Below are 16,534 nucleotides of genomic sequence, written 5' to 3'. Positions count from 1 at the left end.
TATTAATACCTACTGGATGGATGGAGACCTTACTCCATCCTAGCCAAGTAGTGGCACCCATACAGTACATTTCCTCCTCACTGTGGAAAATTTAACCTCTTGTGCGCAAAGTGATCAGGGAAGAAATAGAGGATCTTTCCCTGCTGAAATCGAAAACATCAAAAGAACAATGAAAAAACTATTCTAATAAAGTAGGCAGATACTTGGTAACTGTTAAGAACATGGTCCCTGAAGTCAAAATACTCTAATTTATAACCCAAATCTGCATTTTTACCAATTGTGTACTCCTTAACAAATTCAGTGAATGTAGAACCATGCATAGCACAAAACAAACCTTCAAGGAGTGTTAACTATTATTGTTAGTATTACTCTTACTGTGACTGAATTCAGTGTTGAAAACAAATTCTCTGATAATATTGTTGTTAATATAATTTTCATAAGCTATTTATTATATTACTCTGGGTTCTTAGTTGTAAGCAATAAAAACTAAATCTAGTTGATGTGAGCAAAAAATAGAACATCTGAGAAACATGGTGGAAGGCTCCCAGAGGCACCAGAAGGACCATGGAACTGACAGGAACTGTGCAGCTGATGACAACACCCAATTCCACTGCTACCACCATCCCCTCTGAACCTTGTGTGCTTTGGCTTGCTCTACCAATACCCCTGGTCCCAGCTGCTGCATCCGGCCAGCTGCCCTGAGGAACTCAGTCTTCCTCCAGCTGCTGCTACTTCAAAACGCAGTCATCACAGCCCCCATCACTGATTCTGAGTTCTCAGCTGGCTCCAACAGCCTGATGGGGGCTACATCTCAAAGAAACATCAGAATAGCAAGAATATGGCATTTTCCTCTTCCATGGTTGAAGGAAGGCTTGCCTCCTTCCAAGACTCATTAGAAGAGGAATTTCCAAAACAAAACCTGAAATGGCAATTGTCCACTAGAGTGGCCAGTAATGATTTCTCCTTCATGAACATGACTTTTTAATCTATGTATTAAAAATTCAGTGAGTTCCTGCAGAGAAATTCTCTCAAAGATTTCTATCCCTCATTATATTCCTTCCTAGGTAATTTTGGAACTAGAATAAAAGAATGGTCAAAATACTAGTTATTTGACTTGTTTATTTGGTAATCTCATATTTTCACTAATAGATTTTCTTCACCAGCAAGTAATTAAGTGCATATTATACTTCTCCACCAAGCCTATGTCTTTTAAGCACTTGCCGTCTTTTTAAGTTTCAGATAAGCATATATATTTATGGGGCACAGTATGATCTCAGTACATGTATACATTGTGTAATAATATAATCAGAGTGTTTAGCACATCTATCACTTCCAACATTTCTCATTTCTTCATAATAAAAACATTCCAAATTCTCTTTTCTAGTTATTTTGAAATACACGTTATCCCCATTTGTGACCTCCTTGGATGAGGTTCAAAAGATTATTGCTCCTGATGTTTTTATTTTATGTTATTTTTCTAGGAGACATGTGAGAGTCTCTCACCAGCATGGGTGGCTCTGCCCTTGTGAGTGGCACCAGTGAGCAGTTCCTCCACGCACTAAGAGAAGGGGCCCCTGACACCAAGGTTAAGGCCAAATAGGCCTCAAAAAAAAACAGTACCATTTTACATGACTACTAAGACATATGTTTGGTTTATAAGCTAGAGACTCAAGAAATTTCTGCTTTGGGCAATATTCTCCAACCAGCATTTCAAGAATCTGAATGGTTTTCTTCAAACTCTTTTTCCTTGAGACTATAATTTCCCCTCTTATTTTTTTCCTGATGCTATACACCTGTAAGTTGTCAAATAAAGTTACAATTAATAAGTTTATGACATCATTTTAGAAAATACAATCAGCCCTCCACATCTGTGGGTTATACATCCACAGATTAAACCAATGCCAGATTGAAAATATTCTGAGAAAAGTGTCCATACTAAACACGTATAGACTTTTTTCTTGCCCTTATTCCATACCATTTAACAACTATTTCCATGGCATGCACATTATATCAGATATTATAACTAAGCTGGAGATTATTTAAAGTAAACAAAAGAGAGTGCTTAGGATATAAGTATATACTATGCCATTTTACATGAGGAACTTAAACATTCACGGATTCTGGCTATCTGTGGGGTGTCCTGAAAATAATCCCCTATGTACACTGAAGAGCAACTGTACTTTACAATAATGTTGAGCTAGAACTCAATGGTAAACTATGAAGCACACAATTTTTATACAATTTTGGCAATGTGTGAAGACATTTTTGGTTGAGACAGCTGGGAACAGGGAGAGGCAATGCTATTGGCATCTAATGGGCAGAGGTGAAGGGAGTTGCTAAAGAATTAACAACACACCAGACAGCTCCTGATAACTAGAAATTATCCCAGTCAAAATGCCAATAATGCTGAGGTTGAGAACGCCTTTCAGTTCTCCTTCTTCATTCAGAGCCCTTGCCCTTCTAGGCCTAGCAACATCTCTTCTGGCTCCTGGGTCTTTAAAGAGGCAAGATTCTTAGCCCATGTCTCATCCTCAAGGCTGGACTGTGGAAGAGAAGGAATGCTCTCATCACTTATTCTAAAAATTCTGAAATACTTCCACTCAATTAAATGCATGGGAACCTGGTACTTCAGTAAACTCCGCTCCTTTTCTCACCACACCATGCATTTCTGCCCCACTTCTCTTACACAATATAGTCCTAAAGCCAAGGTAGACATTCAGTTCTTCCACTTAAAGTCTATACGGCCTTGGAAAGTATAGGCTCCCACTCTACTTCATTTCCACATCTTCAAACTAAAATCATAAAAAGCAACTTCACAAGACAGGTTTGATATTCAAATAAAATAAAGCAAAAATATCTGATAATGTATAAAACAATAAATGTGTTTTTGCCATTATTTTTTCCTCCTCAATCTTTTCCGCACCCCATTCTCCCATGGTTCGTGTATCTATTTAGGCTTCCATAACAAAGATGTCACATAGTATACTAGGTAACCATTTGCTTTTAACTCTAGAATCAGCATTAGAACATGAATATCAATTACCCATATAGACAGTGAATAGAAGGGCAGAGAAAGGGCCCTCCTGAAATCTACCTGAAAAAATTACAGGTGATTTGCAAGTTTGTTTGTTTGTTTTGCATAGTGCCTAGAGATAAAAATAAAATAAATCCATATAAAATATTAAATATTCTCACAAGAGATTCATTGTTGAACAAAAATTTTACATCAAATAGATCAAAGAAAGAACAAACTAAAAAGAACAAACTTCTATAATCTTTTAAACAGAAATATGCTCCAAGTCATATACAATCAGCATAAATGTGTTGTACACATCAATACATATTTTTGTTAGTCTCAGCATTTATGGACATTTTTAATGATGACTTGGATAGTTTGTTTTATAAAAATACAACCCATGGAAGCTTGAATTGTTGTCTTACTTGTCTTTAATAAATGTCTCAAAGCTTGCAGAAATATTTAAACTCTTTTCACTACATAGTGAAACTCAAACTCTTTCATTCCTATATCTAAAGATTTGAAGATTTCCCAAAGAACTTTATTTCTTGCATTGAGTTTATCCTCCAGCATTGGGTGGGAAAATAGACTACAAAAGGAAAGCTCTATAGCAATGAGTGGCATAAAGGATAAATATCCTCCTTTGGCATCAAGTCTTGGAAGTATTGATGAGTTGACAGTTTAAGAAGTAGGTTGTGGACATTCTACTCTACCTGAGTTCCTCTGGAACCAGAGTCAGTGACATGAAACACTGCTTCAGAGACTGTGAAATGAATTAGTCCATTTGGATCAAAGTGAATTATAGTGTTAAGTCCCTCGTTATACACATTAGTGTCTATTTGTCTGTTTCCTAGTAAACCATCTATCAATTTTATAGAATATGCTTCCTTTACCCTATGTTCTTTTGTAAGTAAATGAAAAGCAAGACATGTCAGAATCATTATGGGCAAAAAGGTTACAGATGCAGACATTTTGATGTATGTAATTTAAATCAAATATCTATTTCTCTCCAGCTACAGGCATCTTTCTAGAAGTTATTCCTGACGCTTTTGATCAGATTTTACTCTGTCTCCATATTGTTACTGTAATCAGCATAGACAATTTGTTGATGCCATTCACAGAAGCAGGCTGTTATCTAATAATGGTCTGATGAGATTTCAACTCTCCTGTTAAGAGTCTTTAATTGAGCCACATGGTAAATAATGCTAACTAAACGCCGTCTCTTAATCCATCCAATCGGATGTAGTTCCTAGGGGTTCATTTTGGCAAATGTTGTCACCTGTACCGCCTTGATGCTTGCCTCTTCTGTTATAGTTTTATGAATGCAAAGTGAATATTTCAGAGATAATTCCTCCCTACCTAGTTATGTGTCCTCAAATTCAGCTTCTGTCAAAGGTGAATTGTAGAACTTGGCATCAAACTCCACATAGATGTGGATTAATAAAAGGAAATGCAGCTTACTTTCCAAATGACTATTTTTCTCTATAAGAATACTGTACATTTGTTTCCTCATCTTGAAATTGTATAACTATAAGGGTCTTAGCTGTTCAGGATGCTGTACCTTAAAATCTGTAAAACTGAATGAGAATTTGAGAGAAACAAGAGTAATGGAAAAGTGATTTTTATACTCATGTTGATTTACTGTGTGGTTTTACTTCCATCTCAGCAATTCTTCTTCTCATCGTTGAAGTTTGTCAGTAATACTTGAAAATCATGCTTTTTCCCCCCATGAAAATCCCTACAACACATTCAGCAGGTCCCCATCATTGTCAGGACCTACCCTGACCTTTCACTTACATATTTCACTGGCCAAGCCCACCTTCGCAATTGCTTCTCTTTCTGCCTGTATTGGTCCTCCTGCAGAAGATCAAGTGACTCGCTCCTTCTCAGTCAAGTCTCAGCTTAAATATCCCCCACTCTGTGAGGCATTCTTTGACTGTCCTATTTATCTAACATTATCCCCCACCAATGACTCATTATGACCATCTCTCTTCAGTTACTATCTTAGGTACTTTTCTCAATGCTCAGACAAAATACCTGACATCCAAAGTTAAAGGAGGAAAGGTTTATTTAGGTCACACAGTTTGTAGAGGTTTCAGTTCATAATTGTCTGGCTCTAAGGTAGGGTGGCATGGCAGAGTGGCATCACAGAGGAGAAATAGTTCATGGGGGCAGAAGATAGCATAGCAACAAGGGACAACCACAGCTTTTTCTATCCTTTATATCTTATCCAGGCTACTTAGGGCAGGTAACACTCACACCATTAATTTTAATGTTCTTGATCCTAGTATTGCATCATGAATCAATCCCAGCATCACACATTCTAGGTCAAGCCACCTCTGAAAAAGCCCGACCTAAGACTGAATGAGGCTTTGGGGGGATATCTAGACACAAGCCTCTGCCCTCCCCCAAAGATTCATCCACATCCCTTTATGCAAAATGCGTTTAATACATCTCTAAGAGTTGTCAAAGTCCTAACAGTTTCACCATTGCTGAAAAGTCCAAATCCCAAATCTCCTCTGAGATTTAAGGCAAACTCTTAGCTGCCAACCCTTGTACAAATGAAAACAAAGTTAAACACTTCTAACATTCAATGCACAACATAGACATTTCCATTCCAAAATTTACAAACAGTGGATAAAAAGGAATGGGAACAAAACAAGACCTAAATCCAGGAGGGCTAACATTAAATGCCACAATTCTACTTCCAGCATCCCCAGCAATCTGTTGCAACTTGTGAATTCCAAGGGGCTTGACTGGCTCCCCCACTATGGTACTTCTGGTGGTTGTAGCTCCCATGGCTTCTTTCTTTGGTTGGCTTTGCTCACTCCTTGCAGCTTTCCTCAGACGAACCACATCCCTGGCTTCTCCAAATTTCTGGGGTCTCCACTGTACCTTTGGCTTCACACTCACAGCTTCACACACTGCCTTGTCAGGGACACCGTGCCTGGTTTCCCAGGCCTTCTTTCAACATCTGGGTGAAAGCCTTGCTGACACCAGAACTTTTGCATTATGCATACACCTAAAAACATAGATGATACCAAGGTCTTTCACCAGCTGGAGCAGTAGCCAGGCTTCCTTCTCCTTTGGCTGCAGCAGTCGAGTGCCTATAAACCAAATCCCAAGGAACAACTTCCCTAGGCTGCCACCATTCTAGAACATAGTTCTCTGGGGCTCTCTTCTCAAAGCAAGGTCATTCACCTTTGCAACTCTAAGGGTGCAAAGGGTGGAGTCCTGTTGGTTCGTGTGATGTCCTCTGGCCATATTTTCTGTTGTTTTCTTCTGAAATACTTGGCTTTTTCTTGCTAGTATTTTCAGCAATCAATTTCTCCTCTATTCCATCTTTGCAGGTTGCAACTTTACTGGAGCTTCCTTGCTGGCCAAATTCACAACATTTTAAACTATTCTGCAGGGCTCTTTGCTCTTGATTCTCAACATAAATCTGACTAAAAGCCCCCGACAGTAGGGGGCTGCCACTGTCTCAACATTAGACTGCTTTGAAATTTCTTCTGCCAGATTAATTAGTCCACTGCCCTTCGTCTTAGTCACAGGCAAAGTCTCTGGACAAAAGCAAAATGTAAAGAAACTTTCTGCCAAGGTATAACACACATTGTCTGGAGTCCAATAGCCAAGGCAGTCCTTATTCCCAGCAGAAACCTTCCAAGCCTGGTATTTACCAGCAGAATTTCTATCAGCATTCTGATTTTCTGAGCTCTGACAAGAATCTCCCATCAAGTACAGCCTTAGGTATTCCAGGTCTATTTCTTCAGCTGGCATCTCCAAACCTTTCCTAACTCGTCTCCTTCCCACAAGCCAGCTCCAAAGACTCCTAAACTACATGGTCAGGTACAGTCACGGCAAAGACCCTACTCCTCTGGTACCAAATTCTGTCTTAGTTACTTTTCTCATTGCTGAGACAAAGTACCTAACACCCACAGTTAAAAGGGGAAAAGTTTACTTAGTTCGCAGTTTGTAGAAGTTTCATTCCATAATTGGCTGGCTACAAGGCAGGGTAGCATGGCAGAGGGGCATCACAGAGGAGAAAACAGTTCACAGCAGGTAGAAGTCAGCAAAACCAAGCAAGCAAGCAAGCAAGGGACCTTTGCAGCTCTTTCTCTCCCTTATCTCTTATCCAGATTACTTAGGGTGGGTTAGCACTCAAACCCTTCATCCTGGTGCCCTTGATCCTAGCATTGCACCCTGGATAGATTGCAGCATCGCATACTCTAGATCCAGCCACCTCTGAAAAATCCCCACCTATGACTGCATGAGACTTCGGGGAACATTTATGTACAAGCCATAACAGTTACTTTACAGCACTTAATACCAATACTAACTAAATTATCTCAGTAAGTTTCTTATTATCTATTTCCCCTGCTGCAATACCTATCTCCAAGACAAGAAAGATCTGATCCATAATCATCACTTTTTCTCCACTCCTAAACCAGCATTAGGCACTAAATAAATATCTAATTAATTATTTCCTGGAAATGCATATTATATCGACTATATAACTAAGACTATGCCTGTCTTGTTACTCTTACTTTTCATTCCACCTTTATAAGTTTTTTACTGTAATGACTTAAAGCTTCTTCAGTTGAATTGTATATAGGTACTCTTCTACATATATAAAGTTAGAATGTGGCTATACAAAAATAGGAAATTTAGAAAAGTATAAGAAAGAAGGAAATTAACTGCAATCCTATTCAGAGAACACCATTATTAATATTTGATTCCTTTAGTGTTTTTCTAAGTATAGATGTATATATAAGACACTTATAAAATCATTTTATATGTTTTTCCTATCTCAAATAAATATATGCTATAGTTTATCAGATCTGCTAAACAGTGTCAGCACTTACCTATGGGGAGGCAAGTGAGGTGGTATAAACAGGACACTGGGGCTTCAATAAAGTGTATTTTCACTTTTTACTCTATATACAATGATGCCTTCTTAAAAATTTAAAAACAAGCATACATTAACATATTAATTTTGTAGTACGGAAATAAAAGAACATAGTCCCAGTTTAAACACTCATGGTCATCATTGTGATCATACTTGTGTTTTGAAGCTTCCACATTCTTTCTTTTTGAAGAATGGGCTGTTTTCAGGTGTTGTCTTGCCCCACTAACAAGCAATGTAAGGTGATCGTTCACTCAGGCATTAATCTTGGTCAGTTAAGGTCTTTAGTGATGCCATCAAAAATCTGCCCATTCAATAATTCAAAAAATATTTATTAAGCAACTATTGTATGCCAGGTGTGATGATAAAAATATAGCATATAACTTATAGCAAGGTAGATGAAATTCTTGTTCTCATTAAGATTATGCGTCTCCCCAGGCTTCATATATTGAAACCCTAAGCCACAGTGCCTTTGTGAGGAAATTAGCTCAGGAAAGTGGAGCCCTCATGACAGAGCCCTTATAACAAAAGTCACAAGAAACCTAGCTCCTTGCTCCCCTCTCCTCTTTCCCTACCTTGTCTTCTCTCTTTTCTCCCTTCTCTCTCCCTTTCCTCCTTGCTCTTCTCTTTTTCTTTCGTCCTACCCCCTACACAAAGTGAGAAAATCAGTAAATGGGCCCTTGCCAGAACACAACCATATTAGCATCCTGATCTCAGTCTTCTCAGCCTGCAGAGCTAAAAGATATAAATGTTTGTTGTTTAAACAACCCAACCTTTGGTATTGGTATAAATATCACAGAGTCCATTTGATGCGAAAGGCAATAACATAGCTAATATAGCCATATTATTCAGAATAGGCTAAGTTACTTCAACATAACATACAACCTCCCAAAATTTTAGAGGTGCTAAACAAAAAACATTTCTTTCTCATTGATGCTACTTGTCTATTATAGGTGGCAAGGGAATCATAGTTATGTCAGAACCCAAGCTGATAGTTGCCATTCTATTGGTAAACGTGCATTGAAGAAACTCATAATGCTCATCAAATGTTTTTATGTGCAGTTCATTTACCAAAACTAGCCACATGTTCCCACCTAAACACTAAGAGACCAGAAAGTTTCCCAGAAGGAGAACACGTGCCCAAAAAAACACTAGTAACTACTAGTAACACTCATGCCCTTTGGATCCATAAATAATGGATTTATCTTCTTTCCACATGCAAAACATACATACAGTGTCTTCCAGGGAAATAACCCCAAAAGATCTATAATCTTAGACCAAACTCAAAGATCAGGATCTTATAGCAGTTGGTCACAAATATGTCTTCTCTTGATGTAGAGATATATGAACTAATTAAATAAAAGATCCCTCCCTCACACCTAATATACAATGGAAGGGTAGGAACATGATAACCACCATAATCACTCCCATCTGAAAAGGGGAACAATGAACAAAGATAGCAGTCATTAGTCTGTAGCAATTCTGGAATCCTGCCCAGGCAGGCATTGCACCGGTCTGCCCACTAGGGTGCAGAGCATTCCTCCACTAAATTCCAATTCAGATCCACAGTATCCTGTTCCCCTGCGCACTGCTTTTCCGTCTCGTCTCCAGTGCATTGCTTTCTGTGGTCCTTGCTGCACCTTCCAGAATTGTTCTTCCTTCCCATGATCCCACTTGTCCTTACCCCAAGGATTACTGAAGAATAAGATCTCCTTGGAGTTTGATTGGCAGCTTTCTCAGGCTGCTTCCTGTCCACTGAAGGCTGAGGCCCACAATCATTTCAAGACTCTTTACAGTTTCCTACAAATGTGACTGATAGTTATTTTGGCATCATTCTCAATAATTGAGGTAGCTTTTCTCCACCTGATTCAAATCAGCTCTGTACTTTCTGAGTCACAACTTTCTCTTTTACTTCTTTTTTTGTAGATGCCTTAAGTCTATCAGGCTTTTTCATGGGAAAACCAGTACTATTCTTTCCACGTTCCATTGCATACCACTTTAGGATTTAATTCTTGCCACAAGTTTGAATTCTAATCAGCCTTTATTGCTCAATTTTGTTTACTAATGATTGAAGATGAGACTCACTTGCACATTCCAATAGTGCAAGTCTAAATTTCTGAACTCCCTATAATTACTTTCATTCCTAATTGCAAGCTGGCAATTATTTCCTGATCTAATCTTTTCCTGTGCCTTTTTGTATAATCAACAGTTACCAACATATGTCACCAGCTCATCATTTCTAGCCTCTTCAACTAGAGCTATGAGTTTATGGACTACATTATCTGCCTCGGGGGTTTCACACACTATCACAGGAGTTTTGTCAAATATTTCCCAGCTGTGAATATGAATCCCCATCCTTCTCCTACCATTGATATGGAAATACAGTTTCTCTTATTGTTTTCTTTGTTGTGTACTACCTAGCCCTTAAACCAATGCAAATAATTTACAGTTTTAGGTATAGTAATATCCTTATCTTGGCAATAATTTCTGTATTAGTCAAGATTGGCTCAGTGTTGCTCCAGAAATAAACACCAAAGTCACCATGGTTTAAAACAATAAGTTTAATTCTCATTCACACTACACATCTATCGTAGGATTGTGAGGAAACTTGCTCATTATCCTCACTCTGAATCCCAGGCTGACAGTGTAACCACAACCTTGAATGTTGCTGGTTGTTGCTGGAGCTCTGGAGGGTCTTGCACTGGCAAGCCTGAAAGTGACTCCTATTATAAATACTTCAAGGCTCATAACTAATAAGCCAAAATTAGTTACATAACATTACTCAACTACAAGGAAGCCAGGAAGAGCAATTCTCTCTTGTGTTCAGAATGTCAGACAAAAAAAATATTTGTTAACCATCATGAATACCTACCAAAATAGGTAAATGAAAGCGTTTGTGATGAATACTGTCAAGGAAAAATATTGGGCTATATGGTACAATTGAGGGACCTATTTTAAATGGGTTGTCCTGGAGATCTCTCTGAAATGGAAAGGGTTGCATCAAGATCTCAAAGTTCAGAAGGAGTGGGAAACATTTAAAAGAACATTCTTGTCACAGTAATTTTTCTCATTACTGAGACAAAATACCCAGCACCCAAAGTTAAAGGAGAAAAGGTTTATTAGCTTACAGTTCGTAGGGGTTTCAGTCCATAATTGGCTGGCTCCAAGGCAGGGTGGCATAGTTGACAGGCATCCCAGAGGAGAAACAGTTCATGGTATGCAGAATGTAGCAAAGCAAGCAAGCAAAGGACGACCACATCTCTTTCTATCCCTTATATCTTATTCAGGCTACTTCAAGCAGGGTAGCACTCAAACTCTTAATCCTAGTGTCCTTGATCCTAGCATTCCACCATGAATCAATTCCAGCCACCTCTGAAGAAGCCCCACCTATGACTGCATGAGGCTTTGGGGGACATCTAGAGACAAACCATAACAATTCTAGACAGGAAACATCAAGGATAAGGTCCCTAGGGTGGAATGCAGAAGGCAAGACATACAGGAACTGAAGAAGCAATGGAGGGTAGGAGGAAGTGTCATGAGACAGAAAGGACTTTCAAGGTCAGGTCACAGAGGATCCTGAAGGCCGAAGCAAATACTCAGGATTGTATGCTAGGTATAACAGGAAGCCACCAAAGAGTCTTAGGACAAGTAGTGAATGTTCCTGCTTTAAAAGGGTAACTATGTGGGGAATTACCTGGAAAGGGATAAAAGTAAAAATAAGGAAACGAACTGGGATTTATAGTATTAGCAAAGGAGATAATAGTGGCTTGAGGGGAGGTGGGGATGTGTTCAGCATTGAAACTGGCAAGAAATGAACCAACTTAAGATATATTTCAAAGAACTCATTAATGGATTGAATACCAAAAAAGTTGAAAATTGCAGGAGTTAGTATGACTCCCATGTTTCTGCTTCAGGCTGCTCCATGGTGCCATTTACAGAAATGGGGAAAGACAAAGAGTCAACTAGGTTTGCAATCTATAGAAAAGTAGATCCTATTTACACATATTAAGTTCAAGACATTAAAATGGGCAAGAAGCTAAATATGGAAGTGGATCATATAGGAGAAGTCTGAGTTAGAATGATAAATCAAGAGTCATGAGTACAATGTAACACAGAGATCACACAGGTAGGAGTGTGACAGAATAGCTGAGGACTGCAGGATTTGCCTAACAAACTTTTTGACATTTGCCTTTGGAAATGTTCATGACAGTGTGTGTGGATTTATACTTCCAATTGTCAGTTAGGGACAGGAGGCCTTGTAGGTGGGAAAAAGATAAGATGAAGGCCTCACTGAGCTTTATTAGAAGTTAATGGAGAAACTTAGTAAAGGCAGCTAGAGGCAGCTTACTAGAGAAGACCTCTGCCTCTGCAGATTAGGCTCAAGCAATCAGAAAGACAAAGAAACTCTACTCTTTGCTCTACCTTGTGGTATTAAACTGAATTCCTAGTCCTGAATGTCATTTGCTGGTCAGAGAGATGAGTTAGTTTTGGTTTTTTCCCCCCTACCATACCCTCAACTTATTCACCCCACAGAACATTATACATGGTATTAAGATAGTACTAAATTTACAATGTTGTCTTAAGTGTTGAGGATTTCCTTGAGGCAGAAGTGCTTTATTCCATCCTTTTTACTGTCTTCTGGCTGCCTAGCAAAGTCTGGAACCCAAACAATCCTGCATAGTGAATGAAAGAAGGGAGGGAGGGAGGAAGGGAGGAAGGAGAGGAAAGAGGGAAGGAAAAAAGGAAGGAAGGAGAGAGGGAAGGAAAGAAAGAAGACGAGGAGAAAGGAATGAGAGGAGGAAGGAAGGAGGGGAGGAAGTAAGGAAGGAGGGGAGGAAGTATTATAGACAGCTAAGTTAGGTAGAAATATTATAGGCAGACAGGGCTAGGCCTTCCATGGAGTTAATGCAGAAGATAAGAAAACAGTGCAACTGTTGCTGGAGGCACATCTGTCAAAGATCAGGCCTCAAGATAAAGATGGTATGACCAGGCTTACATGCTTCCCCAGGGATAAGATAAACGGTATCACTGGGTCCTATAAAATCTAGATAGACACCAGTCACCCAGGTGGGTGACCAGGAGCTCCTGATCCATCCTTTCTAAAAAGGTCTTTGTCTTTCCATGTACCCTTGTTATGTGACCTGCTTTCCCATTGGATAAATATTACCTAAGCAGCTATAGTTGTAATCCTATTCGTTGATCATAGTTTTGACCCACGTTGTACCTACCTCTGATTTTGCTCTACAAAACTTCCTTTGAGAAGTAGGCTCTGTGGCAACCCATTTTTTGGGTTCTGATGTCTCTCAAGAGCTAGCTCTCTCAGTAATTTTTTCCTAGTCCTAAACTGCATTATCCCTTAGACTTCATTCTTCGATTTTGAGGAACACAAACTCAGCATATCCGACATCTAGCGGGTTGGGGGTTCCATTATTTCCCCTATTTCAAAAGGAAGGAAGGAGGGGAATAAGGAAGGAGAAAAGGAAAAAAGGGGGGGGGGAGAATAAAGGAGAGGAAAGGAGAGAAGGAACTCATTTCCCTGACCAGCAAATAACTAGGTATTCAGTTTGATACCACAAGGCAGACCAAACCTACCTGACACAATTTACATTTTTAAAATTCTGAGGGTGGAATTGTTTAAATGGTTTGAAACTAAAGAAAGGAAGGAAAGGAGAAAAGGGGGAAAGGAGGAGAAGGGAGAAAGGAAGGCAGGTAGGGAAAAGGGCAAAGCAATGCAAATCAAACACTTCTGGAAATTTTTAGGTATGCAAGATGCCTTCCAATATTTTTTTTTCAATTTTCCCATTTACACAGGTACAGTCCGCCCAGCCCTGAGGAGCAGATCCAACTCCCCTCCCGGCTCCGCCCGTCCCGCCCTCCTGGCTCCGCCCCTGCCTGCCCCGCCCAACTCCGCCGCTAAAGACACCCCCTCTCACTCCCCCGGCTCCTGCCAGCCTGGCTACTGCGCCTGAGCAAAGGACGCCTCGCGCGGCGGCGAACGGTGGGGGGGCGGGGTCCGCAGACCCGCATTCGGCCCAGGGGAAGAGGAAGCGGAAGTTGGGGGCGGGCCCTCGCGGGGAGTGAACCGGAAGTGTAAGCCCTCCTGCTTCTTCTCCGCCGGGCGGAACCTCTTCTGCTGGGCCCGGTGGCTGCAAAAGAACTTTCTTTCTCCCGCCCCAACGGTCGCTGCGGCCAACGGCCTTGCCTGTCCAGCAGCCCGCGCGCCTCCCCTCCTCCTCGCCCTTTCGGCGGGCTCCGCTCGTGCTGCCGCCTCCGCCGTCGTCCCCTGCCCAGCCAGCCGGCCCGCCCGCCGCAGTGATGTGCGACAAGGAGTTCATGTGGGCCCTGAAGAACGGAGACCTGGACGAGGTGAAGGACTACGTGGCCAAGGTGAGCGGGGAGGGCGGGGTCCTGGGGTCCGCACGGACCAGAGGGTCCCTCGCCCAGGCCGGGGACCACTGTGTTCCCAGCCGGCCTGGCTTGCTTCTTGACCCAAGGAAGGGAGATGGTAACCAGCCCGTCTGCCTCTCTCCCGGACGCTGAGCATTTGAATTTGGCCCACTTTATGCAACAGGATTATTTAAATCCTTCTACGAATGATGTCATTCTCCATTTTGAACTTTGCTGTTACTAAACGAAGCCGCCTGAGTAGGTTCAGAGAGACGTTTCCTTTCACTGTAGGCCTCGTAGGATTTTAAAGAATTCATAGCGTAGAAGAGGACCAAAAATAGCAATAGTTTAAGGTGTTGAAACTTGGTATCACTTCACTGTGCAGGCTCAACTTTGGGTGTGGCCTTCTTCCTCTCCCCCACCACAGTAAATACACATTTGCTTCAAGTGGTAAGATCGTCCGTTAGTATCTGGAGTGTTTAAGAAATCTGAGAAGCTTTTCAAAAAGCATGTTAACTTTGGTTACACCATCCTTCTCCTCGATTTCACTTGAAGTGCTTACATGTGTAATAAATAACAATACCATTTAATCACACTATTTGAGGGTAAAACCGTGAATAAGAAAGCCAAACTCGAAGCTGTACCCTAAATATAAAACTGAATTCCCTTTGTGGTGAAATGGTAAAGTTAAAGGTTTCAAGCTAGCCAGGCTTTGGATACTGAAGTGTGTGTAATTTTAAAAAAATATATCTTCCCAAAAAAAAAGTGGAGTTTTATGACATAGCCTTCAGGGATATCTTGCTCACCTTCTTTAAGTGGGAGAAACCAGTCTAGATTTCACTTTTTCAGAGGATATGACCATTGGGCTGTGGTAGGAAACAAGCAGAAGCAGTTTCTTAAAACTTGCGGGATTGTGCAAGACACACTGTTCATAATTTTTCTTCTGTTTAATACCATTACAATTTAGACTTTTTTCCAGTCTACTTAGTTGTTATTTGCAGTGGATTTTTAGGACGGGCTGCCTTCTGGTCACTGCCTTCTTAACTAGTGGAAGATTGAAGCTTGGAATATTGCCTGTTTCGTTGTATGGTTAGAATAGCCTTTGGTTTTCCTACCATGGTGGAACCTACAATATTTGAAAGTTGATAGGTACTAACTGAATATACAGCAATAAAAATAACGCAGTGTGTCTTTCTGTTAACATTATGTATTCTTCGTGAGAGTTGTGAAATAAGCCCTGTTATTAGTCCCATTTTACAAATAAAAAAACTAAGATGGAAGGCTCTAAGAAAGGTATCCAAAGGTCCAGAGATTGTGTATGATTAAGCTAGAACTAAACTGCTGACTCCAGAACTGAGACTTTTGAACTGGTCCAGACAGTCAGTCTCCCATAATCTAAAACACAACTATGAAAGCATATAATCAAAGATTTCTACTAGGACATTCCCAAGACCAACATGCAGGCAGGTCATTCGTGCACAAATAATTCTCAGTCACTCAAAAACATTTATGTGAAATTACATGCTAATAAGGTGGATTAGTTTAATTTATTTTCAAGTGTTTTTAAAAATGAGGTTATGTTCAGTTTGACTTTTGTCCCCTGGCTACCATACTGCCTCTGTCATTAACAAAAAAGATGGGTATGAGAAGAAGAGCAGTGTTCAAAGACAGGTAGTAAAAGGCAGTATTGAGCATTGGTCTGGCCATAAAGATTGGAGTGTAATGTAATCCGATGAACGGAGCTTTTTCTTTTCTCAAGTAATGGATCTCATAAATTCTCTTTTACTTTGTTAATGAGAAATGACCAAACTAATAAAAACAGACTAGCACTCCAGTTTGAAAACTGGCTAAGCTCCATTATTAGGCCTCTTCACACTGAAATCTTAATTGCAGTTTCTTATGCTCAGCAGTGATCTTCTTACTCTCCAGCTCACCTGTTCCACCCACCAATATGTGAACATTCACTTTCTGAGTTTATGTAATGTGTACTTATCTAAGTGTATACAGAGAAAGCACTAAAGAAACATGCACTAGTTTTTCTTCTTCTGTCACATACTCAGTATTCTTGTGAGATCTTTCACATTTAGTATTTTTTAAGCTAACATTTAAAAAATTAAATAATTGTATTTTCTTCTGACTTTTATACAGAAATCTAAAGTGTGGATAGTCTTCAATTGTTGATTTTTAAGTAAGTTTTTGAACTTCAAAAACCCATTTCAAAAACCACT

General features: G+C 40.1%; 1 protein-coding gene across 2 annotated transcripts in view; it reads left to right on the top strand.

Annotated features, from left to right (window-relative positions):
- Nucleotides 1-13,963: 13,963 nt before the first annotated feature.
- Mtpn (myotrophin) overlaps nt 13,964-16,534 on the top strand; it is a 111,821-nt gene continuing 109,250 nt past the window's right edge. The window contains exon 1 of one of the 2 annotated variants that reach the window (XM_087205898.1): nt 13,964-14,306. In XM_087205898.1, the coding sequence (XP_087062024.1) occupies nt 14,235-14,306 (72 nt within the window). In that variant the 5' untranslated portion in view covers nt 13,964-14,234. The remainder of the gene's footprint in view (nt 14,307-16,534) is intronic. The other variant, XM_004851235.4, reaches the window with a different exon arrangement.

Source organism: Heterocephalus glaber, unplaced genomic scaffold (genome assembly GCF_053883595.1).
Source record: "Heterocephalus glaber isolate CG9 unplaced genomic scaffold, H.glaber_assembly_v1.0 deba00000621, whole genome shotgun sequence".
Lineage (NCBI taxonomy): Eukaryota > Metazoa > Chordata > Mammalia > Rodentia > Bathyergidae > Heterocephalus > Heterocephalus glaber.
The sequence above is the reverse complement of the archived record's forward strand: the minus strand, read 5'-3'. Positions and strand labels throughout refer to the sequence as shown.